The sequence below is a fragment of the Garra rufa genome, chromosome 8, assembly GCF_049309525.1.
Source record: "Garra rufa chromosome 8, GarRuf1.0, whole genome shotgun sequence".
In the NCBI taxonomy this organism is placed as follows: domain Eukaryota; kingdom Metazoa; phylum Chordata; class Actinopteri; order Cypriniformes; family Cyprinidae; genus Garra; species Garra rufa.
The window spans coordinates 51,724,639-51,750,444 of record NC_133368.1 but is presented as its reverse complement, the minus strand read 5'-3'; the positions used below and the strand labels follow the sequence as shown (position 1 = coordinate 51,750,444).

Sequence of the window (25,806 nt, the reverse complement as noted above, 5' to 3'; positions counted from 1 at the left end):
GTTTTGAGAATCTAAAAATGGCTATAGTTTTGAGTGAGCCTGGGTAGGTTTAGGGTTAGGGTAAGAGGATAGAAAATATAGTTTGTACAGTGTGTGTGTGTGTGTGTGTGTGTGTGTGTGTGTGTGTGTGTGTGTGTGTGTGTGTGTGTTGTGTGTGTGTGTTAAGACCTGCATTAGGGGTTAGGGTTAGGGTTAGGGGTTTGGTTAGGTTTGTAACTTTGCTTAGTCTTGAAGTTTTTTCTGTCTGTCACATTTTGGTGAATGCATGTTCTCTTGGGACCCATGCTTGGATCATTTAGAAGGACTTTTATCCAGATCTTGATCTACATGATTGGGAACTGTTCTTTATGTTATTGGACATCTTTTTGGATCTGTACCTTCCTCAGTCCAGCTTTTAATGCTTGATTTGTTGTGTTTATCCAAGAAGGACTTAAGTAAAGACAAATTTGGGTCCACACTGCTCCATAACGTAGTGGTTAGCGCTTTGAGCTTCCAGCAACACATTCTGAGTTAAAGACCCATCGAGACACGGCCAGCTTTCAGCTCAACGCACACAGGGTTCAGCTGAGATTGAGGGACACTTCAGATAAAATCCAGCCTTCGCATCTGGGTCCAGATCATTCTGAATGTCTGTAAGGGCTTTAAGGGTTTGTCTTACAACTAAATGATTATGAGTCTTTACTTATACACTTAAAATCACTAATCTGCTCTGACAACAATCTGTGTAAATGATGTCTTCATTGTCCAATCACTGGTTGATCAGGTGCAGGGCGGGAGTTGCTTGTAAACAAAAACAGAATTTACTTTTTAGGTGAACTATCTCTAGAATTTGCCTAAAATGAGCAAAAACCGATTCACTAGATCTAAGGTGCTTTTCCATATAATTCTGGGAAGGGTTAAGAACTGAAACTTGCTTGACAAGCAGGACAATTACATTCTAACCCTGGTTTGGGAGGATTTCAGGAAGCTGTGGAATTTTCTTACACATTTTCAAAAGCATTTTTACCTTTAACAGTGGTGTGACAATAAATGACAGGGACTTTGTTTTACAGTAGACTATCATTGTTTTTCTTTATTTATTTATTCAACATCTTAAATGTTTTATGTATATGTTTGCAAAATCAAAAACTAAATAAATTAAAACTATCTCTCTGGTTGAGAGCAACACTTTAAAAAAGGTCGTGATTTCTTTTCATTGACAAACATTTTGCAATATTGGATTAAAAATATTGCATTTAACAGCTCTTCTATTCACACTCCCCAAAAATAGGAAACATGCAAATCCTTAATGTTTTTCATTTTTACATTTAATGGAACTTTTGAAAACCCAAAAGACTGTTTCAACATGATGTTCAGCAGAAAGTAGAGGAACAATAAACGTGTCTGTTTTTGAAATCAATTTAGAGAGACATACAAAGAAAAACAGACAGCATGTGAAGATCTGCTCCTTCAGAAGTTTGGTGGTTTGTGTGAGAAATGATAAGACATTGAGCACAGATTGAGATGTTATAAGATCATGCCACGTTTCAGGATTTCAGCTCTCAGAGTTTTGCCAGAATCTCTCTCTCTCTCTGTGCAAGAAATGTGAATGAGCTGATGAAGGACTGATGCAGATTCTGTGCTTTATCATATGGATAAAAAGTCTCTGAAATGCACTGAACAGAAATATCATACTATCGTATGTGAAGCGTATATCACAGTCAATCTCTGCTTCTGTTCCATTCTGCCTTCAGTTGAAATTAAATTTCCTTCAGGAAAAGATCAGATCTCCATATAATGAATGTTCCTCTAAAATGTGCTAAAATACCATTACAGATGACAGTAGTCAGCCGTCTTGTTAATAAGTCATGGTTAGGCTTGATCAAACACACTCATCCAGATAGGATGAAGTAAATAGGATGAATGATGAGCCAGTCTCATCGTATGACTCTTCTGTTGCTCAGGGGCTTTGAGCTCCTTATTACCGACCATGAATCTCTGTAGACTGAGCTCAGATGCAGCAGCTTTCATGATGAAACATCACGGCGAATCAGATCAGATTCAGATCCTCATTCAGTTCTGATGCTGCTGCTCCTACTATGGCATTCAGTGTCCAGCTGAGATAGTTCACAATGAACTCCTGTTGTGTATTTAGGTGATCGTAAAACACTCTTCAGTTCATCAGCAGAGGCCATCCTCTCCTCACTCACTGGTTTAGCTGGTCAACATGAGACAGTTAGGCTCTGCTGGTAAAAACAGTCTCTTTCTGTACTCACAGTCATGTAGAAATAGCTGTATATTCTGACAACAAAAAAACTTTTTCAAAAACATCATTAATATTTTAGTATTTTTTGCAACATTAGTCGCAGCTCAGGATAGTCACTAGTGGAGGTTAGAGATGATGGGGATGAAAACACAGAGATATTTTGACTAAGAGATATTCTTGTGGTTCTGAGCTTGTTCTGGTTTCATTAGGCTTAGGGTTTCTTTCCGCTCGCCCTCATTTCAGACCCTCATATCTGAGCTTTATTTTCTGTATCATGATTATAGTTTGCAAACTCTTGATCTCTTTCTGGCTCTGAATGTGATTCTCATTTATGAATCTGCTGTCTTATTGTGATTTGTTTTGCTCTGATTTTTTTGTCTATTTGTCTGAAACAGGGTTTCTGTAAGTAGTCCTTGATTAAAATACAGTGAATGTCAGATGTCATCAGTGATGTTGACAAGAACAGATTTAGCACAGATTCCCTGCTGCATGACTCTCAACTTAATGTGTAGGATTTAATTACGATTTAAAGTGAACTACAGTGTTCTCCAGTTCCTTACAGTGATCCAGTGATCTCCAATAATCTAAGGTGATCTACAAGATATAAGGTGATCCCCAGGGATCACTATAGATCACTTTAGATCTCTTTAGATCACTGTACAGATCACTGTAGATCACTTAAGATCTATGTAGATCACCACAGATCACTGTAGACCACAGTAGATCACCGTAGACCACTTTAGATCAATTTAGATCACCGTATACCACAGTAGATCACAGTAGATCACCTTAGATTACTGTAGATCACCGTAGACCACTTTTTAAGGTGATCTAAAGTGATCTACAGTGATTTAAAGTGACCTACGGTGATCTACTGTGGTCTATGGTGATCTACTGTGGTCTACGATGATCTACAGTGATCTACGGTGATCTACAGTGATCTAAAGTGGACATTTAGTCCATCAGTTAGTGATAGGTAGTGCAGTAGGTTGGTTGATCTCATCCTCCTGTGGTTCAGAGGTCAGTGTGTCTGCGTTCGGTGGCCGGTCGGTGGGGTTCGGAGGGCTTTGTCTCTCCACTGACGATGTAGGCGTCGATCTGTCACTGGTAACGGTCCGAATGCGGTCCAGAGATCGCCGCAGCAGGGGCCGTATGGTGTTGCCGGAGCTCTTGGAGGCCTGACTGCTCTCCAGCGTTCTCCTGTTGATGTGCTGCAGCGACAGACGGCACAGGAGCGTCTGCAGGAACGCGGAGCGGAACTGTCGTGAGGAGAGGTTATACAGCAGCGGGTTCAGCACAGAGCTCAGGTAGAAGAAGCTGTCGGCCACCGGATGAAGCCTCACGTAGCCCATCAGGTAACTCCCCGTCCACTCCGACTTGGGCACCGCCGCCGTCATCAGCCTGCGGATCTGATTGGGCATCCAGCACACGAACAGAGCGCAGACCATCAGCACTAATGACAACACACACACACACACACACACACACACACACACAGAGCAGGAGAGAGAACACAATCATGTGAGGACAGAGAATCAAGGCTAAATAAGAATCATGTCAGGATCCACTAGGACAGCTACAGTATCTGAGCCTTAGATGTAGGTCAGTGTTTCTCAACTCCAGTCCTCAGGGCCCACTGCTCTGCATATTTTGTATGTTTCTGAATCTGAAACACTCCTCAGTTTAGTTCATGGATCTTTCTCCTAACGAGCTGATGATCTGAATCAAGTGTGTTAAATAAGAAAGACACATGTAATGTGCAGAGCAGTGGGCCGCGAGGACTGCACTTGAGATCCGCTGATGGAGGTAATGTGGTCTTTCATTCTGCAGTAGTTCTGAACTCTTTCAAGAGTTTGTCTTAGAATTATTTTTTTCAGAACCCAAAGAAACATTTAGTACAAAATTAGCGTTTCTTTAAATGTAAACGGTGTTTAAACTGTTTACATGTGCACTTGCTGTGTGTGCAATTACTCTTATCCATTTTGCACAAGCGAATTGGTAGCTTTTCTTTCAGACCCTAATTTAACAATGAGCTGAAGATGAGGCTGTGACTCCAGAAGTGTTTGAGTGTTATTGCGTCAGATCTCGTGACCGGAGCTGCTGCTCTACGTCTGGATTTGTGCGGCTGAGATTGAACAGATTTGAGCTCATGTGCACAGACAACGGTTTCTAAAGTCTCTCTGTGGACTTTATAGAGGCTGATAGAGAGAACGTGTTGAGGAGGGTTCAGTGGATATGTGTGTAAGGTTGGGTCATGGGTAAAGGTAAATCTTTCTCAACAGGAATCATGTCACGTCTTGTAAATTCACACAATGAATGGATTACTGACGAGAACGAATGTTGTCTTACCGAGGAAGAGGATGGTCTGCTTGCGGGCCGCTTTCACCCGGGCGCTCTCGTGTTTGGGAACCCTGCGTTCGGCTCCGTTCGCGCCGGATTCGTTGGGTCCCATCGGGGCCCGAAGAACGACGATCATGGCTCTGCACATGAAGGCCACGCCGCCCAGGACGAGCAGATACAGGATGAAGGCCGTGAAGATGCTGGTGCGATACATGACCCAGTGCTGGCTCAGGTTGGTGCAGAAGGTCAGGTTCTGAGCGGGCCCCTGGCGGCCCTTGGGCACGTATCCTTCGGTCCCCGTGGCCACGAGCAGCGGCAGAGCGACGACCGCTGAGCAGATCCACGCCGACAGCAGGAGCTTCACGGTGCGGCTCCCGGACAGAGCTTTATATCTGAACGGGTGACAGATGGCCATGTAGCGCTCGAAGCTGAGAGTGGCCACGTTGAGGATGGTGGCGTAGCTGCACGCCTCGAACAGGAAGTTGTAGATCTTGCAGGAGACGTCGCCGGAGGAGGACGAGAAGGGGAACCAGATGGCGCTGTAGAGCTCCACGGGCATCCCGATCAACAGCACCAGCAGATCGGAGCAGGCCAGACTCACCATGTGGTCCGTCACGTTCTTCTGCAGGTAGCCGTTCCGCTGCAGCACCTGAGCCGCGTGGATGGTGACGCTGTTTCCCACGATGCCGAGGACCAGGATGAGGGCGTACAGCACCGTGAGGAAGATCTTCACCTCCTGACTCGGCTCCAGTGTTTTCCAGTCTTTCTGCACTTCCTCATTCTCCTCCATGATGTCAGTCGCTCTGTTTGGACTTATTGACTTTAGTCCTGCTTATCTGCGCCCTTATCGCCACCATTAATCATCAAACTCACGCGGCACAAAATCACGACGTTGGACTCGAAACGGAAGGTCTGTGAATCCATCCTGATGAAGATCAGAGCGTCTCACCTCAGCTGCTGTTAGTCTCCGCTCGAGCGATGCTTTAGTCTGGACTCTTCCTCCGCTGGTGTTTGAAAGCTCTGCTGAAGTTAATGATTAGAGTTTGACGAATGAAGGTGGAGGCGGTGCGAGGTACTGCCAGGATCTGACCTGAGCGTCACTATTTGAGCTGGAACTATTAGTCACGTGATGCTTTACGATACGAGGGTGTGTCCTGATCCTAAACGCTGTGTGTGTGTGTGTGTGTGTGTGTGTGTGTGTGTGTGTGTGTGTGTGTGTGTGTGTGTGTGTGTGTGTGTGTGTGTGTGTGCGCGTGTGTGTGTGTGTGTGTGTGTTTACACGAGTTACAGCCACAGTACATACTTTAGTGTTTCATTCATCTACATATGACTATTCTGTCTTCATTTAATCTTCCTCATGTCGCTCCAGATCTGTATGAGTTTCTTTCTTCTCTTAAACACAGAAGATATTTTGAAGAATGTTGACATTGTGCAAACATTTCTCAAAATAACTAACCTTTGCTCATCAGAAACATTTACAGAAAATTAAAGCTCACCCCAAAATGAAAATGAACCCATGATCTACTCACCCTCAAGCCATCCTATGTGCAGACAAATACAACTATATTAAAAAAAACAGTTCTATTAAACTACTTAATATTATACAGTTAAATAAAAAAAATGTCCTGGCTCTTCCAAAGTGTTATAATGGCAGTGAATGAGGGTCGAGATTTTGAAGCAAAATAAAGTGCTTCCACTGGATGATGCAGGCCAAACCCTGACCCTAATGCAACAAAAAAAAGTTAAGGAAAACATTGTTCGATCTCACAATAATTGAGGATACTGTTAAGTATTTGCACAGGTTCAGATCACGAGCTGCTGGATGTGTAAAACCTCAAGATCTACATGTTTTTAAGGTAAAACTAGATCCATCAAATTGCTCATCATTGCAAACAGCAGTTAAAGTCAACAGGCTGCGTAATTGCTTTATGTCTGTTATTGTAGGTCTCAGTTCAGCACAAATGCAGATAAACACAAGAGCTGTAAAACACAGATAACTGGTCCAGCGTGAGCACTAACCGGCTGCTTAAACAGCAATGATCGTAGATTTTATATCAGTCATACCAAACGCCACAAATCTGCCTGTTCTTTTGACGCAGAGCTACTGTACGCTCTTACAAATAAAGGTGCTTCATGATGCCAGAGAAAAACCTTTTTTGTCTAAATGGTTTCATAAAGAACCTTTAACATCTGAAGAACCTTTCTGTTTCACAAATGGTTCTTTGTGGTGAAAGAAGGTTCTTCAGATTATAAAAAGATAAGAAAGAGAAGCTGTGGTTCTCAATCCCCTGCTCTGCACATTTTGCATGTCTCTCTCCTGATGATCTCAGTCAGGTGTGTTAAATAAAGGAGACAGGCAAAATGTGACCCTGGATGACAAAACCAGCCATAAGTGTAAATTTGTTGAAATTGAGCTGAGTAAATAAGCTTTCCATTGATATATTGTTTGTTAAAATAAATGTTTGTCTGAGATACAACTGTTTGAAAACCTGGAATCTGAGGGTGCAAAAAAATCTAAATATTGAGAAAATTGCCTTTAGTTAAGTCAAGTCAAGTCATGTCACCTTTATTTATATAGTGCTTTTAACAATACAGATTGTGTCAAAGCAACTGCACAGTATTTAAACAGAACAATAGTGTGTCAGTAACGCATTATTGTAACAATCAATTTTCAGTTAAAGGCAGTTCATCAATGAATTCAGTGATATCATCGTCAGTTCAGTTCAAATAGTATACGATATCGCTGGAAAGTGTCCCCAACTAAGCAAGCCAGAGGAACCAGAACTCCACAGGTGACAGAAATGGAGAAAAAAACCTTGGGAGAAACCAGACTCAGTCGGGGGACCAGTTCTCCTCTGGCCAGACTTTAAAGTTGTCCAAATGAAGTTCTTAGCAATGCATATTACTAATCAAAAATCAAGTTTTTATAACTTTATGGTAGAAAATTTACAAAATATCTTCATGGAACATGATCTTTACTTAATATGCTAATGATTTTTGGCATAAAAGAAAAATTTATAATTTTGACCCATACAATGTATTTTTGGCTATTGCTACAAATATAGCTGTGATACTTAAGACTGGTTCAGGTGTGTTTGATCAGGGTTAAGGCTGACCTTTGCAGGAAGGTAGATCTCCAGGAACAGGATCGGTCACCCCAGTTCTATCGCCTGTGAGGAACCGTTTAAAGCACCTTTATTTGTAAAAGTGTAATGGGATCAGGATTGAAGAACATGCAGATTAAAACTGAACACACATGAAAATGTCATCGTAAATATGGTTTGTTTGTTCTTTTTTATTTTACCTTTGATTTCAAGAAAGAATATAAAACATCCTCAAGACGTAAATCTCTCAGCTGGACAATAAACCCGTCCTAAATAAACTAAGACACGTGGAGCTATAGTTCACTGAGAAACCGGGTCATTGCGAGTCTGGATCAGATCACAAATGTTTGACAAGCTCTGATGAATCATGAAACCTGCCAAGAACAAAAAAATAAGAAAGAAATATTTTGTTTTATGAAAATTAGGCCCAGTTTGGAGATTGTTTTGCTGCTGTAATGCTCCATACTGTTTAACTGATTCTCATCCTCATGATGGATGAATGTGTGTAAGAAGTGTTTGGGTTAGAAAGGTCACCTAGAGAAAACCAGACAATCTATTAGCAACAACCGCTAATGCTGGAGAAACAGGACTGTCCTCTTAAAACCCTTCGGTCAGGATGGACACAGACCTAATAAGGAGTGAAGTATGCGGTTTGGTGTAAATACAGGATCTCTGGAACCGTTATCAAACAGCCCACGTACGGCATGTGAAGGTCTGGTCTGTGTGTCTGACCTTCTGCTGCTCCAGAAACAGATGAGACCTTTGTTCTGAAGATACACCGCATACTTCAAATGAAGAGGCATTCAGTGTTAGATTCACAGTTTGGGAATGTGATGTGGTTGTTTTTTACTGCTAATGGTGTGTGTGGCGACTACAAGGGACTTCAGAAGATATCGGGGGCTTATAGGACCATAATCTGTTGTTTTACAGTTTTCTGTTGTATGTGTTGGGTGTTTAAGAATTAAATGTAGTGCCAGTGAAGTGACCCAGAATGTTCTGTCAACTCAGACTCACTCTACTTACTGTCCTTTAGTACTTACTTTACTGTACTGCATAAAGTATAGTAATATAACTTAACATGAATCAACACGAAATCACACACAGCAGCACAAGTGTTTCCTGGTCATAAAAACTAAATTTCCAGTCAGACCAGCATGAGCTCCATCTGCTGGAGAGATACATTCACTCATTTACTCTGGTGGATGCTACTAGAATGATATTCATGTCCATTTCATGTTATTTAACAAAAGAATCCCATGTTGGTTCTATCTTTCTATAAAGGTGTTCACATACACAACGCATTAATGTCGCATAGACCTTTTTTTTTTAAACCTACAACTTCAATGTTTTAGCAAATCATTGTACATTAAGGTAGAATGACAGCTGAGCGCGCTCTCGTGCGCGGGTCACTATAATGTCGCTCTTATGATACTTGGCTTAACCATCTTAAAACTCACCCTAATTTCTTTCTCAATCAAAGTTCAATTTGATATGCTAGTTTTGCATACAGCTTTTTACAAACATAATAATTAGCCGAAGCGTCAGCACTCTTTTTACATATGATATTGTTGTGTGTGCGCGTGCATGTGCTTATGCTGAAGCAAAACAATCATGTCATACTTGGAAACTGAAAGAACTATGGGTTGCTTTCCTGGTATGTGAGGAGCCACGTGTTCGAGCAGCTCGGCCCCGCCCACAAGTCGTTCTGCCCCGCCCACTTCATAGCGCTGTGACGCTCGCGGCCGCTCGCTCTCTTCTGCGCGTGAATGCGGAAGTGGAAAATCGCTTCCCTTCGCGCTTCCGGGTTCCGCCTCGCACACAAACGGACCGACTGATCACTCGTACCGGGAGCTCGCCGGCGCTTTATCGCACTCGAGATGGCCGCTCGGTTACCGGCATGCGTTGTGGATTGTGGCACAGGGTGAGTAATTCACTAAATCTGCCGCTGCACGCAAAAACCGGCGCGATACGTGCGCGCACTCGCGCTGCTGCAAAGATGCCGTTCTCCTGCTGAATGTTTGCTGGAGTCTGTCAACTGCTGCTCCGATAATGCTATCTTTGCTTCTCCAGCTCAGAGATGAAGGATGACTGTCATCAGATCAGGCTCGCAGTGAGTTTGCGGTGATTGTGCGCCGATGGCTGACGCGGAGCTCTCAGGAGCGCGCAGCGGCAAACGCGCAGATTTAACGCTCATATAGGATTGAACGTGCTGCGGATCGCTTGACATGATTATATTAATGGTGAAAATGAAACTCTAAAATTGTTTGAAGAGCGGGGAAATGATTGAATCTGTTGTCTTTACTTGTGCGCATGCGCACATCTGCTTCCTCTTCCTCCACTTCCCTATTCTCGCTGCGGCCTTATATGGGCAAACACAGAAAAACACGAAATCGTTTAATATGTATAACCTGTATCATAACATGATACTACACTCTGACAAATAATAAACGCATTTAAATTATAAAAAGAGCCGAAATCCGTCCTTTTATGACCGCAGGCGTTCGGTATGATGTTTTTATTTCCGTGAGTCATTTGTTCTGTTTGTGTTCGTGTTTCAGGGATTGAATCAAACTGATCTCTGTGTGTCTCTGATCAGAGCAGAACCACAGTCTGGAAATATTTGGACATGTAGAAACATGAAAACATCCACAGCACTCGATCTCTGACCCCACAACTGCGCTAAATATGACAACTTCCGTTTAGAGAGTTAAATAAACACTTCTTTTTAGATGCAAAGGTTGGTTCATGGGAATGTAATTATCGTTATGAAAACATTAAGAGTGAGACATTGACATCATGAACTGGGAGCGGTTTGGAGTTAATGTTATTCTGTAGAAATCAATCTGTTAATGGATGTTTGATTTATAAACACACTTAATGAAGTGCTCATCATAAAGAAATATAAACAACTGATATATTTTGTTTTGGTTTATTTTGATCTCTGCATTCTTAATATTGTGCATGCTCCATATTCTGCAGAATCTGTCAGTTTCAGTCATCAACACTGATCTAAATGTCAGCAGTAATATGTTCTTGGATGAATATGAGCAGTAATACATGTGTTTTGTGTTTCAGGTACACTAAACTGGGATATGCAGGAAACACGGAACCGCAGTTCATCATTCCGTCATGTGAGTGTCTGTCCTGATGTCTGGTGCGCGTCTGTAGGGTGCAGTGCGCGTCTGTAGGGTGCAGTGCGCGTCTGTAGGGTGTAGTGCGCGTCTGTAGGGTGTAGTGCGCGTCTGTAGGGTGTAGTGCGCGTCTGTAGGGTGTAGTGCGCGTCTGTAGGGTGTAGTGCGCGTCTGTAGGGTGTAGTGCGCGTCTGTAGGGTGTAGTGCGCGTCTGTAGGGTGTAGTGCGCGTCTGTAGGGTGTAGTGCGGGTCTGTAGGGTGTAGTGCGGGTCTGTAGGGTGTAGTGCGGGTCTGTAGGGTGTAGTGCGCGTCTGTAGGGTGTAGTGCGCGTCTGTAGGGTGTAGTGCGCGTCTGTAGGGTGTAGTGCGCGTCTGTAGGGTGTAGTGCGCGTCTGTAGGGTGTAGTGCGCGTCTGTAGGGTGTAGTGCGCGTCTGTAGGGTGTAGTGCGCGTCTGTAGGGTGTAGTGTGCGTCTGTAGGGTGTAGTGCGCGTCTGTAGGGTGTAGTGTTTTCACTTCCTCATGTTCGATGGACAGAAGTCTTCAGTCCATCTGATTATCTCTCTCTTCCCATCATCCCTTTCTCCTTTCAGGCATTGCCATTAAAGAGTCGGCGAAGGTGGGCGATCAGGCTCAGCGGAGGATGATGAAGGGTGTGGATGACCTCGACTTCTTCATCGGAGACGAAGCCATCGATAAACCCAATTACGCCACTAAAGTGAGTGAACTATCATCATGGGAAGATGTTTTCTTTGTGGGTAGTTCTGTGGCGGCCGTACACGGGTTCAGCTGCACTAGATTGATCGGTCAGTCGTGCTCTTGTGTGTGTGTGTGTGTGTGTGTGTGTGTGTGTGTGTGTGTGTGTGTGTGTGCGTGTGTGTGTGTACGTGCATGTTTGTGTGTGTGTGTGTGTGCGTGTGTGTGTGTACGTGCGTGTGTGTGTGTGTGTGTGTGTGTGTGTGTGTGTGCGTGTGTGTGTGTACGTGCATGTTTGTGTGTGTGTGTGTGTGTGTGTGTGCGTGTGTGTGTAAGAGCAGCGCTGAAGATCTCATGGTCGCTCATTTTCATTGGCAGAGCAATAATCACTCTGCTGGTCAAGATGTGTGTGAGAAATATCACATGAAAATATCTCACCCTCAGACAAGATTAGGATGAGTTTGTTCATTAGATTTGTAGAAATGTGTGATTCCATCACTGTCTCACTAATGGATCCTCTGCAGTGAATGGGTGCCGTCAGCAGAATTTCAGAATTATAGTACTCCACAGTTAAAACGTCCTGCTGATGGATTTGTTTCTTTTGTCTTTCCAAGACGTTAATTGATGGGCTGGAGTGGTGTGGATGATTGTGATGATTTGATCAGCGGGTGGCCTGAGGGTCAGCACATATTCAACATATTTTATGTTTGGGTGAACTATTCCTTTATTCAGTCTGACACTCGGATCACCTTTGGGCCGATCACAGCCGTGATGATGAAGGGTGTTCAGATCATCATCATCATCATCATCATCAGATAGTGTCTCTGTCAGAGACGTGTGTGTCCGTGATCTGTGAGCGTCTCTGTCTCCGCAGTGGCCCATTCGGCACGGGATCGTGGAGGACTGGGATCTGATGGAGAGGTTTATGGAGCAGGTGATCTTCAAGTACCTGAGAGCCGAACCCGAGGACCATTACTTCCTGCTGGTGAGAAACAAACGCTCCACTCATGATGATGATTGAATGTCTCTCCTTCAGCTGAGATGTGAAGTATATGGGTTAAATTATCATTGCGGTCGGCTAACTCTGCGCATCACTTCCTGTGTGAGGTCTGACGTGTGCTGTTTGTTTCTCTGCTGCAGACCGAACCTCCTTTAAACACGCCAGAGAACCGCGAATACACGGCCGAGATCATGTTTGAGTCCTTTAATGTGCCGGGACTCTACATCGCTGTGCAGGTACACACACACACACACACACACACACACACTCACACACACACACTCTCACACTCTTGCTATCAGTGTTGATGTGTTTGGCTGATGTTGTGTGTGTTTTCAGGCTGTTCTGGCTCTGGCTGCATCATGGACGTCTCGACAGGTGGGTGAGAGAACACTTACAGGAACCGTCATCGACAGCGGAGACGGAGTTACTCACGTCATTCCCGTGGTACGTCTCTCTCACACACACAAACACACACACACACATTTATTACAGAACAGATTGATTCTCAAATATCCAGTTTAATGTTTCTGTCTTCTTGAACTGAATTCATCACGTTTTACTGGATCTTTGCAATATTTATCTTTTCAAACGGCTTGTTCATATTTAGACCAAATGCTTAAAGGTGCCATAAAATGCATTTATACAATATTTTAAATTGTTCTCTGATGTCTACATAGAAGGTATATGGCATAGGAAACGGCAAACCCTTGGATTTGTCCCTAGAATGCAATGCTCTGTTATTGCCTTATTTGGAAGGTTCGTGAATATTAATGAGCTCTGCTCTGATTGGCTCACAGAGCTGCTCATCTCAATAGCTTGCACATGGAGGAACTATATATATTAATTACGGAGCTCTAGCCTCGTTTAATATGTGCGATCATTTTCCTCTCGCTATTGTGATGGCATGTGCTCTGTGTAACGTTATACTGCAGCAGGAGTGCTTACTTACCACATGAGTTCAGGTGCTTGTGAGTGGTGCTCAGGATCAGCAAATCATTGGCCATCATCAGCAGCAGTCGTCTCTGTGTTTATGTGGGAAGTGAAATCCTATGTACTGCAATGTAACAGACTAGCGCTAGCATTAAGCTAACCGTGTCCCTTCAGTGGTTTTACTGATGTACTGAAGTTAATGATGATTGGGCGATGCAAATGTTGGGGGCGTAATTATTAACGATCGCGACTATTGCGTAATCGGTGTTATGTTGGAATTGACCTATTTTTCAGTGGTCTTTTGCAAACACTTGATTTATATAAGAAGGAGGAAATGGTGGTGTTTGAGACTCATGGGATGTCATGTCCATGTACTGAACTGTCATTGTTCAACTATGCCAAGATAAATACAGTTTTCCATTCTATGGCACCTTTAAGAATTTGTGTGTCGTGTCTGATCACGTCGGTGTGTTTTGATGCTGTGGAACTCGGGCTCACGGCCTCTTCCCTCCAGAAAAGCTCAGAACAGGAAGTGACCTCACTGAGAGTGTGCTGCTGTGATTGGTTTGACAGGCGGAGGGTTACGTGATCGGCAGCTGCATTAAACACATTCCCATCGCGGGCCGAGACATCACCTACTTCACGCAGCAGCTGCTGAGAGAGCGAGAGGTGGGCATCCCGCCGGAGCAGTCGCTGGAGACCGCCAAAGCCGTCAAGGTGAGTGTGTGTGTGTGTGTGAGTGTGTGTGTGTGTGTGTGTGTGTGTGTGTGTGTGTGTGTGTTCTGATATATATGGTTCATGAGAACACTAATGTGTATAATGACATGGGTACTACAACGTAAACATGGGTTATGAGGTTTACACTTCCTGTGTTCTCGTAAACCTTAAAAAGCTTAAAATACATACTGGTGTTAATAAATAATGCTTTATGAAATTCAGTGATTCAAAGAGTTAGAAAAACAGATTGTACAGTAGAAAAACCATTATGCCTTTGGAGAGTCCCCACTAACTGCATCTGTCCTTCCGTCTGTCTCCCGCAGGAGCGCTTCAGTTACGTCTGTCCCGATCTGGTCAAGGAGTTCAGTAAGTACGACACTGACGGATCCAAATGGATCAAACAGTACACCGGCATCAACGCCATCAGCAAGAAAGAGTTTACCATCGACGTGGGATACGAGCGCTTCCTGGGACCTGAAATCTTCTTCCACCCTGAGGTTTGGACAGACGCACGTTTGTTTTGATTACATTCAGCAAAGACAAACACAAACCCTGCAGAAAAACAACAAATACAGTATTGATCAACCTCTAATCTGTGTGTGTTGATATATTAGCACACAAACTAAGATCCATACATATGTGTGTTATGAAAGAAACAAGTATTTTAAAGTTGTTTTGCTGATTTGTATTATCACTTCCAGAACAACAATGTAAAGATAATGTATTAAAGATTCATGTCTTTGGTCTCACACTGTGTTTCGTCTCTCAGTTTGCTAACCCAGACTTCACTCAGCCCATCTCTGAGGTGGTGGACGAGGTCATTCAGAACTGTCCCATCGACGTGCGCCGTCCGCTCTATAAGGTCAGTCTCGATCAGATACTGTCCGATCTAATAAATATACTAATCTGATATTGATTTGCTACCTCCTCCACCCTAATACATCTCTGCATCTTCTATACTATCCTATTCCATTCTAATATCTGTAGCACAACTGTACGTACCACTTATTTATTTAATGGCAATAAAGCTCTTTCTGATTCTAATACTGCTGATGGTTCACAGAACATCGTCCTGTCGGGCGGCTCCACCATGTTCCGTGACTTCGGCCGGCGTCTGCAGAGAGACCTGAAGAGAACGGTGGACGCGCGTCTGAAGCTCAGCGAGGAGCTCAGCGGAGGAAAACTCAAGGTCAGTTTCAGCAGCAGATCTACAGCAGCGTCTGTCTGTGTGTGCAGCGAGACAAATAACACTCAATACCTGCATCTCTTCTTCTCTCACAGCCTAAACCCATCGACGTTCAGGTCATCACCCATCACATGCAGCGGTACGCCGTGTGGTTCGGAGGATCCATGCTGGCGTCAACCGTGAGTCTCACACACACACACACACACACACACACACACATAAACAAGTCTCTATAGCTATGTTTGTGAGGACATACAGACACACAATGCAATCTCTAGCTCCTCACCCTAAACCTAACCTTTACTCAGTTATAACCTGATCCCTCAAACAGGCCTTAAAAGGGTTTCAGAACGTTAGGACCAAACATAGCTGTACAAGTACACACACACACACACACACACACACACACACACACACACACACACACACACACACCTCCAAGTCCTCTTATTATTCACAACAATATTCCTCTGGTTCATCTGTAATGACAGCATTTTCAAAATGTTTTTAGAATTCACAAAAACTATGATTTCAAAGTAAGAGACTCAAAAAATAGAAACAATGAACATTTCAGAATTCCAGAAGTTTTACGAACACAGTGTTCTTCAGTGGCGTTTCTGCTCTTTTTATCCAGTCCACTCATTCTCCAATTACTAGATAAATTACAGATGAGCATCTGTTACTGAAAAATGTTTCCCAGTAAAATTTGTTATAAAATTGTTAAAAATGTGATTTAATTTTGATGACTTTTCAAATCAGACTTTTGAAACTAGGCTTCATCATTTATTCTCATTTCTCCGGTTCTTCAAAAACACCAAAACAGTTGTTAAAGGTGAATAACAATGAGAAACCTCATTTGAATGCTTGTTTTCTATGGCATTTAAATGATTGACCCTTTGACCCCAGACGTCTGCTAGAGAGCCGCTGCTTTAAAGGCCGATCTGATGAGGAATCACATTTTTAATGAATCACTAGAGACTACAGTTCATTATGCTGTGAAAACATCCTGTAATGTTCCAGAAGGAGTGTTCTCTGTTGCTCGTTCACACGTAAAGAGACATTTGTATGAATAACAGCTTCTTGTATTGAAGGAGTCAGAGAGAAACTGAGAAACGATCACGATCCCTCGGTTCGGATGAATTACGGTCAATTAGAGTGTCCCGTCCGTAAATCGGCGTTCACCGGAGCGTCTTGATGAATGTGTTCCTCCAGAACTCCATTACACTGATGTTTACTAATGACCGTCGTTACCTTCACAGTTAGGAGCACTTGTGTGACGTTGTGTCTGTTTGTGTCTCTCCAGCCGGAGTTTTACCAAGTGTGTCACACCAAGAAGGACTACGAGGAGATCGGGCCGAGCATCTGCCGCCACAACCCTGTGTTCGGAGTCATGTCCTAAACACACACACACACACACACACACACTCGTATGGGATGGTAGGGTGCAGGTGCAGAAATAAGAAATGCTTTTTCTATTGTTGGTCCCCTCAGAATAGACACGTGTCCGACGGACCGGTTCACCTCCACCGCTGGACACGTACCACAGTTTTCTTGAGTTTTTGTTGATTTTATCCCAGCGTTAGCAACAGAAAGCGCTTCAGTCTGTGTCGTGTGAGTGTGTGACGACATGTATCTGAGCTCCGATCGTCAGATTTACCGTCAAACCGGACATTATTGTCACTGAGGTGTAAAGAATCACATGTTGAACCGTGTTCGGCTCCATCCCGTGCTTTATTTTAATGTTTTATGACCCTACCACATTAAAGCAAAGTGTTTCCTGCTCTACTTTGATACTTCCTTTTGATCTCGAATTTGTGACTAAAAGAAAACTGTTAAAAAAATATCCCATATACTGGATTTTCTGTCTGTCTTTCTTTTTCTTCATGGCATTTTAGACACTCGACTGCTTTTACCTTCAGATGTCATTTATTCACGATGGCAGACGGTCATATGAACATGTGCTTGAGCGGAATCAGTATTAGCAGAAGCTCGTTTTGATAAAGGCAGACACACGCGGGTGGGATTTGTAAGTGTAATGGTGAACATTCCAATAAAGCTCATGGTTTCTAAAGGTGTGTTTGTGTCTGTCTAATGAGCGTGATGTTCGTCAGGTGTGTTTGAGCTGCTGATCATCCCTGTCCTGACTCTTGCTTTGATTGACTCCTGGACGCCCAGCACTGAATGTTTTGTGTCTGTCTTATGAGCCGTAACCAGTACTAAAGCAGTCTGTACTAATGAGCTGAATCAGGTGTGTTAGATGAGGGAGACATACTAAATGTGCAGGGTTGCGAGGCCTTCAGGACAGGTTTGAAAGCCACTGGATTGACTGACCTCTTTCTCCTCTTTGATTCTTTCTGTGGTCGTCCAGTCTAGAGGTCTTGAATCCTGCAGACTTTAGTTCCAACCCTAATCAAACACACCTGAAGCAGCCAATCAAGCTCTCGGGGACTGATCCATATGCACATACAGGTGTGCTGAAGCAGGTTGGAAATAAACCTTGCAGGACAGTGGGTCTCCAGGAACTCATAAAAAAGTTGACCAAATAAGTCAGGCCTATTTCAGTTGGTCTGACTGATTGTCACATGATTTGGCTCAGACTAACTGAAATAATCTTGGCTTTTTTGGTAAACTTGTTTTATGAAACAACCCCCGGTCCGGTCAATGAGCTGTGTTAGTGTTGTTTTTCTCCATCGGGGGGAAAAACAATCCCATTTAGAAAATCAGAAACACTTTACATGGGGTGTCGGTTATTTCTTAAGATACAGAAACTCATCTCTGAATATCATATCTTTGTTTTTAAGTTCAATAAAAGCACAGTGGGAACAGATGAGTCTTAATATCTACTCATGCTGCTAGCACCAACTATCTTCTCATATTCCAAGTGCTATCTTTTCAATTGTTTGTTTAATAGCTTTAATTTGATAATCTATCTGAAGGGCTGTCTTATAAAGGATAGAAAGTCTGTCTCCAGCTGATGTCCACTTGTACAACCAAAGGACTGCAATCAGTAGTTTGGGATTTTCACAAGCAGAAAAACATGGAAATGACAAACATCCACTGTTTTAAATAATATTTTTGGACTTACTTCTAATGATAGAAACTAAATGATAGGAAGCTTTAATTTAAAACGTTTTCCATTTGACAAATTTTAAGCTTTTAAAGGGAGAAAATGTATAAATTCACCGATAGATCAATTGTTTTTATATGATCAGAAGTATTCAACTGTTATTCCATTAGTCTCCTCAAGATGTTAAATGTGTTTCAATTTCTTATGTTTATTATATCTTGGAAGTGAATCGCACTGAATCGGAGTCTCGCGAGAAGTCGGTTTAATTATGCTTTTATTTCTACGTTTTTACGCGATTGGATGTCGGAATGTCGGCGTCTCAGTTCCAAGATATTCCAATATATAACTGTGCAGATCAAACAATAATGAATTCACACCGAGAGCGTCATCCGCCGCTTAAACCGGATCGGTGTGTTTGAGTTTAGCGACTAGAAATCAGTCCTGAATCTGAGTTTGTTCGTGAAAACAGATGCGAAGTTTGGAAACACCTGCTGATGTAGAGAGGCATGCAGACTCAGATGATCTGCTCCTGATGAACGACATGAAAGCAGATCCGCATTCAAACATGAGTAACTCTAGAGTGAGTTACACTGACTCCATTACACCAGAGAGAGAGAGAGAGAGAGAGAGAGAGAATCGCTCAGTTCATTCGCTCTTCTTTAGCCGATCATCATCATCATCATCATCATCGAGGAGCTTCTGTCAGACAAACACACACTGACTGAACTGATCGATCACACCCTCGGATCTCCGTCGCTTTTCCTCGATGAATCAAACGGCCAGCGTCTCTCATCATCAGGTGAAATGTCAGTCCTCATCCTCCAAGAGCATCACAGTAAGTGTTTCTTTGTTTTTCTCTGCAGTTGTGCTCGACATCACTGGAGTTTGTGTGCTGCATTTGCTTTGTTGGGTTTTTGTCCGAAATGAAAACAGATTGACTGTAAGATAATCAAACACAGATGATCAATAATAATTCAGCTGATTTCCCGTTATGTGGTTGATTGTTTCACTTTTTAATATAGCCTCTATGGAACACACAAGAGTGCCACAGATGCAAATGAAATCAGATTTAAGATTATTCATCAGTGTCTGGAGTCAGTTTGTCAGCTGTACAGACAGTGTGTGATATTACAGTGCATTAGTAAAGCCATGATGATGAAGTTGTGAGCTTTGTGCTGCAGGATGCTGTTTGTCCATCAGTGACTGACAGCAGGAACACAGTCTGCAGGACCTGATCTGACTCTCATTGAGTGCATTGTGTTCATATTCTGGGTTCATCTGCTTACCTGTATATAGTATGTAGAATGAATTTGATCTATTGTCTATTATTAATTTAGGGTGGCAGAAAAAATGATTCTCAGATGCATCACAAGACTCTTCAATAATTGAGAATTGATTCTGAGCTTTGTTCATTTTTGAATCCAATGAAGCATATTAAATCAGGATTGGGAACTTCGGTCCTGCAGAGTTTAGCTCCAGTCCTAATCAAACACACCTGCTGGAGCTTTCTAGTGATCTTCAAGACATTGATCAGCTTGTTCAGGTGTGTTTGATTAGGGTTGGATCTAGTGGCCCTCCAGGACCATCTCTGATTTACATGCTTTATTTTTCCTGTTGATTGGATTATTTCAGGTGTTCTCCTTCCAGTCTGACTGCCAAATGACTGCTTAAGATAGACTGAGCTATAGTACATTGCCATCAATAAATAGATCTTAATACATAGATTTTATTAAAAAAATTACAATGAAATAAATACCATAAAATAACTTAATTCAACACATGAATAAATATGAAAAGTGTTCTGCTGCAAATGTACGTGGATGAATGTGTGACTACAGATGAATGATGGGATTCGGATTCGCTCACACAGTAACGTCTGCCACTGAGCGGCTTTTAATGTTTTTCTGCTATGATAGTAATTTCTGTAGCGGGAGAAAGCCTCTCTCTGTAGTTTATTCCTGTTGGGAGTCGATGGTGTGTTTGAGAGCGAGTGAAGCCCCTCTGTGTGGCTCATGAATGTTTAATAGTTTATGATGGACTGTTCAAAGCCGGAGCAGAACTCACGCCGTGCTTCACGCTGTTGAAAGACCTTCATCATCCTCATCGCTGACACTGTAGATCAGCGTTTGCCAGCCCTGATCCCCGGAGTCCTGAAACGCTCGAGTCGCGTCAGGTCACCTTTATACAGAGGTACAGATCGCTTCAAAGCTGCTTCACGGTGATCCAGGATCAGGTCTAGGAAACACCAGTGTGGTGTCCTCATCTACTGCCCTGCTTCTCAATCCTGCTCCTGGGGATTGTAGGATTGTATGTCTCTTATCTGACACACTCAGCTCTGTCCCAATGATCTGAATCAAGTTAAATAAGCGAGACAGAAAGTGCAGAGCGGTGGCGCTCCAGGAGCAGGACTGAAAACCTCTGATCTACAGCACAGACACCGTGACTCTGGGTTAGTGTGTCACTGCTGTTTACTATTAGTGTGTGTGTGTGTGTGTGTGTGTGTGTGTGTGTGTGTGTGTGTGTGTGTGTGTGTGGACACGAGAGGTCAGTCAGGATCAAATGTCACTCTGCATCTGTCCATCATCTCAACCTAACACACACACACACACACACACACACACACACACACACACACACACACACACACGTTTTCAGGTATCCAGTTACTTCCCAATATTACACTGAAGTGTGTATCTGCGGGACAAGCTCAGGTGTAATTAGTTAAGAGTTTTGTAATTGAATGAAGAGGGTGTTTGGACGCGTCTCGTCTGCTGCCTGGAGAAGATCTGATAGCGGCAGAGACTCAGAGGAAGTGAGAGTAGACATTAGAGGAACTGAAATGACAAACGAAACACCAGACTTAAAGGATTAGTTCACTTTTAGAAAAAAAAAAAAAGTACAGATAATGTACTCAGCCCCTTGTCATCCAAGATGTTCATGTCTTTCTTTCTTCAGTTGTAAAGAAATAGTTTTTTGAGGAAAACATTTCAGGATTTCTCTCCATATAGTGGACTTCTATGGTGCCCTGAGTTTGAACTTCCAAAATGCAGTTTCAAAGGGCTCTAAATGATCCTAGCTGAGGAAGAAGGGTTTTATCTGGTGAAACGATCTGTTATTTTCAAAACAAATTGACAATTTATAAACTTTTAAACCTCAAATGCTCATCTTGTCTCGTCTCTGAAGTGGAGAGTAATCCTGAAATGTTTTCATCCAAAAAACTGAATTTCTTTGTGACTGAAGAAAGAAAGACATGAACATCTAGGATGACAAGCGGGTGAGTGCATGATCTGTAATTATTTATTCTGGAAGTGAACTACTCCTTTAAGTTTGTTCTGTGGAGATTAAAAGAGCGGTGAAACATTAGCTGCTTCTGCTCAGATAAATGTGAGATTCGTGTCAAATGATCCCTTTCTTTTAGACTGATCCTCTGTTCAGATCTTCACCTTCTTTTAAAGTCATTAGTCATCAGATACTCTTAAAAATAATTTCACAAGTTCTCACTTACATATAATAAAGGTTATGTGTATTTGGTGTGCTGTCCAAGGCAAGGGCTCTGAGCTGTTTGTTGGTGCAGAGAAGGAATGGAGGAGGGATGATGAAAGACTGTCGTGGAACAGAGTTAAGGCTGCTGTGAGTATATACACCTGTTCATTAGGTTGATTACTGATTGTGCTCCTCTCGTGTTTAATCGGGTTAATTATCGTAACGTGCTCCTCCTGAACTTTAATAAAACATCATTTGGAGCGTGCCACACACTCCCTCCGGCCTGCAGTCGATCTGTAAGGTGACGTTTGTTCAGTGAAATGAGGCGGTTATGATAGTTACTGTCCAATGATCAGATGCTCGTCTGCTACAGCTAACCTTCAGAAACATTTCCTTTATTCAGCAGCTGCTTTGTGTCCAAGACGAATGGACTAATAGACTGTACATTCACACCAGATGATTCTGTTTTGATGATCTGTGTACATTATTCTCCCATCTTCATGTTTGTTAGAGCATGTTCACGTCCATCATGGCCCTTTGACTCCATCCTGGCCCCGTTCTGATGCACAGATAAATCATTCCTGCTTTCTGGCCGTTGCAGCCGCCGCAGTGTTGATCTGATTTGTCAGTTTGTAAATTCTGCTGTGCAAATACTGGAATAATAGTCTCCTGTTATTGGTTTTATGGCGCATCAAAGAGGTATTAAAGAAGGTTGTTGTAGATGATGATGGTTGTTGGTGGGCGGCAGTTTGCTAATGCTCTTCAACACGCAGCGCCCACGCAACAGATGCAGAAACATGCAAACAGCAGAGCGTCTGTGTATCCCGATGGAGATCGTTCCTCCGTCGCATGTTTACTGTCCAGGTTAAAGCTGTTTACTCCACAGACAGTAAACCAGCAGCACAGCCTTTTGATATGTTTCATGTTTATGCTGTACAAACATACTGTTGATCAAAACTAAGTCTCCTCCAGTTTTGTGCATTTTGAAACATTAAACATGGCTTCAAAAAAAAAAAAAAAAAAAGAAAGTACTGGAACAACAAACTGTATTTTTTAAAGAATAATAAAGAGGAAGCAATATGAAAGTATTTCAAAATGAATAATAATAAAAACATAAACGGGTAAAATATTAATATTGGATGATTATAGTAAATATTGTTCAAACGTTAACTTGTGTAAACATCAGATTGAACTTGAAATTGATGAATTTACTTTGGATTGATTCAAACCCAGAGAAGCTTTGCTTTACTTCCTACCGACTTCAAAAAGATCTCCTTTAGATGTGATCGTGGATGTCAGAGCTGTGCTGTTTCTGATTCATGATCAGACTGTGAAACTCATCCAATAGTCCAGCTCTGTCTCTTTCTTGACTTCATTTCCTAGTGTTCTCATCAGAACTCGAGGTTTATGCTCAAGAGAGAAATGGCTGCATAATATCCACAGATATCTGCTGTTGACAGAGTCAGTCATGAGTCAGTGTCTCTTCAGCTTGTCCTTCTGAGTGTTTTCTCTCATTCAGGTCCGTGTAAGTTTCGCCTCCTGTTCCTTCTGTAAGTGTCCCGACGTCATAAAATCTCAGAATGTTATGTTTCATCTAGGGATGCACGATATGAAAAATTCTTACCGATAGCCGATAATTAAGTCCTTCTTTTGGCTGATGCCGATACCGATAACCAATACATTCATATTTTTATATGATAATTTTGTGCACACAGGAGAATACAAAATCTAAGATAAACTAATGAAATTTATATTATATATCTGGGTCTAACAATCATAGCAAACAGTCCTGAATCTTCAAAAATGTTTTTTTTTTTTTTTTTTTTTTTTGTGTGTGTGTAAGGCACCACAATTCTGAATAAAATAAAATGCTTTGACATTTTGTCAACCTGGAAAAAATGAAAAGTGCATCATGGAGTAAAGTCAGATGTCCAAATGTCTGTGGTAAAGCTTACATGCAGTCCATTCTTATTGATCATATTATGAATGTGTGCAGCAGCCAAATCGTACGAGGCGGGGAGTGAAACATCAGAATCGAGATAAAAACGTCTCAACTCTTCAGAATTCTGCAAGCGCAATGCAGGTCATGTGACATGAACCAACCAATCAGCTTCATCCTTTCCCTTAATAACACTGAAAGCACTGTCAAGGTGGAGAAACAGCTTATCAAAGCTGTACAGGAATAAACATTTTTAAATAAATTTGATAACAGAGCTACTGCAAGCGATTTTAATGCTGAAAATCTATTTATTCTTTGCTGAAACTACCGCGTCTTTATGGAGAGCGCATGTCCTGGCTGCTTAGCAACGGCAGACGCCACTGGAGCTCAAACTACAGAGCGGTTTGGCAAAGACTTTGGGTTTGGAAGAAAGAGAAGGCGGCGCTTCAGCGTTTTCCACGTGACATGTGAATGGCCCCTAAAACAGATTCACCGCGATGACGACCGCTGAAGTGAGATATAAGATTGTTAAAACTTAACGGCTTTTTACCTCCTCTCGGAATCCTTGCTAAACATGTGTTGCAAATAGCAGTAGCATTGTCCTCCTCTGTCACTGTGAAAAACTTCCAGACCTGCGAAGGCGATGATGACCACACAGATGATGACGTATTAAACGCGACAAAGGCCGAGAGTCACTGCAGTTTACAGCTGCGGTCACTTGCACTCGGAAAGCAGATGAATCTCAGATAAACCAGACTGATTGAATGATTTACCAGCAAGAGTACTTTATCGGATCGGGTTTCATTTATTTATCGGAGCAATAAAAATGACGTCATTTTTACCCATATCGGTCGATAATTTATCTGTCCGATAAATATCGTGCATTCCTAGTTTCATCACATTAGAGCTCCAGTGTTTACCATCATAGATCTAGACTCTGATCAGCCGATCATAGCGTGACGGAGGAACTTGCTCATGTCTCTTTTGGCCTGGATCTTCACTTTCAGACAGACACAATGCAAAAATCAATGAAATTTCACATGCTGTACATCAGTGGTGCCTAAACTCAGTCCTGGTGGTCCGGTGTCCTGCAGAGTTGAGCTCCAACCCCAATTAAACACCTGAACCAGCGTGGCCTAATGGTTAGAGAGGCAGACTTGTAACTCAAAGGTCCGGCAGGGATTGTCGACGAGGGGAGTGAATAAGCAGCGCTCTCCTTGAGCAAGGCACCGAACCCCTAACTGCTCCCCGAGTGCCGCAGCAATATGTGTGTGTGTGTGTGTGTGTGTGTGTGTGTGTGTGTGTGTGTGTGTGTGTGTGTTCACTACTGTGTGTGTGTGTGTGTGTGTGTGTGTGTGTGTGTGCTCACTGCTGTGTGTGTGTGTGTGTGTACCTGGTATTCATCACGTTGTGGGGACCAAATGTCCCCACAAGGATAGGAATACCAGTAGATTTTGACCTTGTGGGGACATTTCTCAGGTCCTCATGAGGAAACAGGCTTATAAATCATGCACAATGAGTTTTTTTGATGAAGTAAAAGTATACACAATCTCCTGTGAGGGCTAGGTTTAGGTTTAGGGTAGGTGTAGGGCGATAGAAAGTACGGTTTGTACAGTATGAAAACCATTACGCCTATGGAATGTCCCCACAAAACATGTAAACCCAACGTGTGTGTGTGTGTGTGTGTGTGTGTGTGTGTGTGTGTGTGTGTGTGTGTGTGTGTGTGTGTGTTCACTACTGTGTGTGTGTGTGTGTGTGTGTGTGTGTGTGTGTGTGTGTGTGTGTGTGTGTGTGTGTGTTCACTACTGTATGTGTGTGTGTGTGTGTGTGTGTGTGTGTGTGTGTGTGTGTGTGTGTGTGTGTGTGTGTGTGTTCACTACTGTGTGTGTGTGTGTGTGTGTGTGTGTGTGTGTGTGTGTGTGTGTTCACTACTGTGTGTGTGTGTGTGTGTGTGTGTGTGTGTGTGTG

The 25,806-nt window shown here is 42.7% G+C and overlaps 3 protein-coding genes across 3 annotated transcripts in view; 2 read left to right on the top strand and 1 right to left on the bottom strand.

Moving 5' to 3' along the window:
- Positions 1-1,057: 1,057 nt before the first annotated feature.
- gpr39 (G protein-coupled receptor 39) lies at positions 1,058-5,651 on the bottom strand. The gene is made up of 2 exons (XM_073846019.1): positions 4,595-5,651; positions 1,058-3,698 (listed from the first exon to the last, which is right to left on the bottom strand). The coding sequence occupies exons 1-2, from the start codon at positions 5,373-5,375 to the stop codon at positions 3,208-3,210; spliced, it is 1,272 nt and encodes a 423-aa protein (XP_073702120.1). The 5' UTR covers positions 5,376-5,651; the 3' UTR covers positions 1,058-3,207.
- A 3,803-nt stretch (positions 5,652-9,454) lies between these two features.
- Positions 9,455-17,420, top strand: actr3 (actin related protein 3). Its single transcript, XM_073845838.1, has 12 exons — positions 9,455-9,610; positions 10,765-10,820; positions 11,411-11,535; positions 12,388-12,498; positions 12,654-12,749; positions 12,853-12,960; positions 14,020-14,163; positions 14,487-14,660; positions 14,933-15,025; positions 15,227-15,352; positions 15,445-15,528; positions 16,653-17,420. Exons 1-12 carry the CDS (start codon positions 9,567-9,569, stop codon positions 16,746-16,748), a joined length of 1,257 nt encoding a protein of 418 aa, XP_073701939.1. The 5' UTR covers positions 9,455-9,566; the 3' UTR covers positions 16,749-17,420.
- Positions 17,421-19,102: 1,682 nt separating this feature from the next.
- The window catches only part of LOC141341237 (inactive dipeptidyl peptidase 10-like), a 35,235-nt gene continuing 28,531 nt past the window's right edge, over positions 19,103-25,806 (top strand). The window contains exon 1 of the mRNA XM_073846388.1: positions 19,103-19,251. Within this exon, the coding sequence (XP_073702489.1) occupies positions 19,183-19,251 (69 nt within the window). The 5' untranslated portion in view covers positions 19,103-19,182. The remainder of the gene's footprint in view (positions 19,252-25,806) is intronic.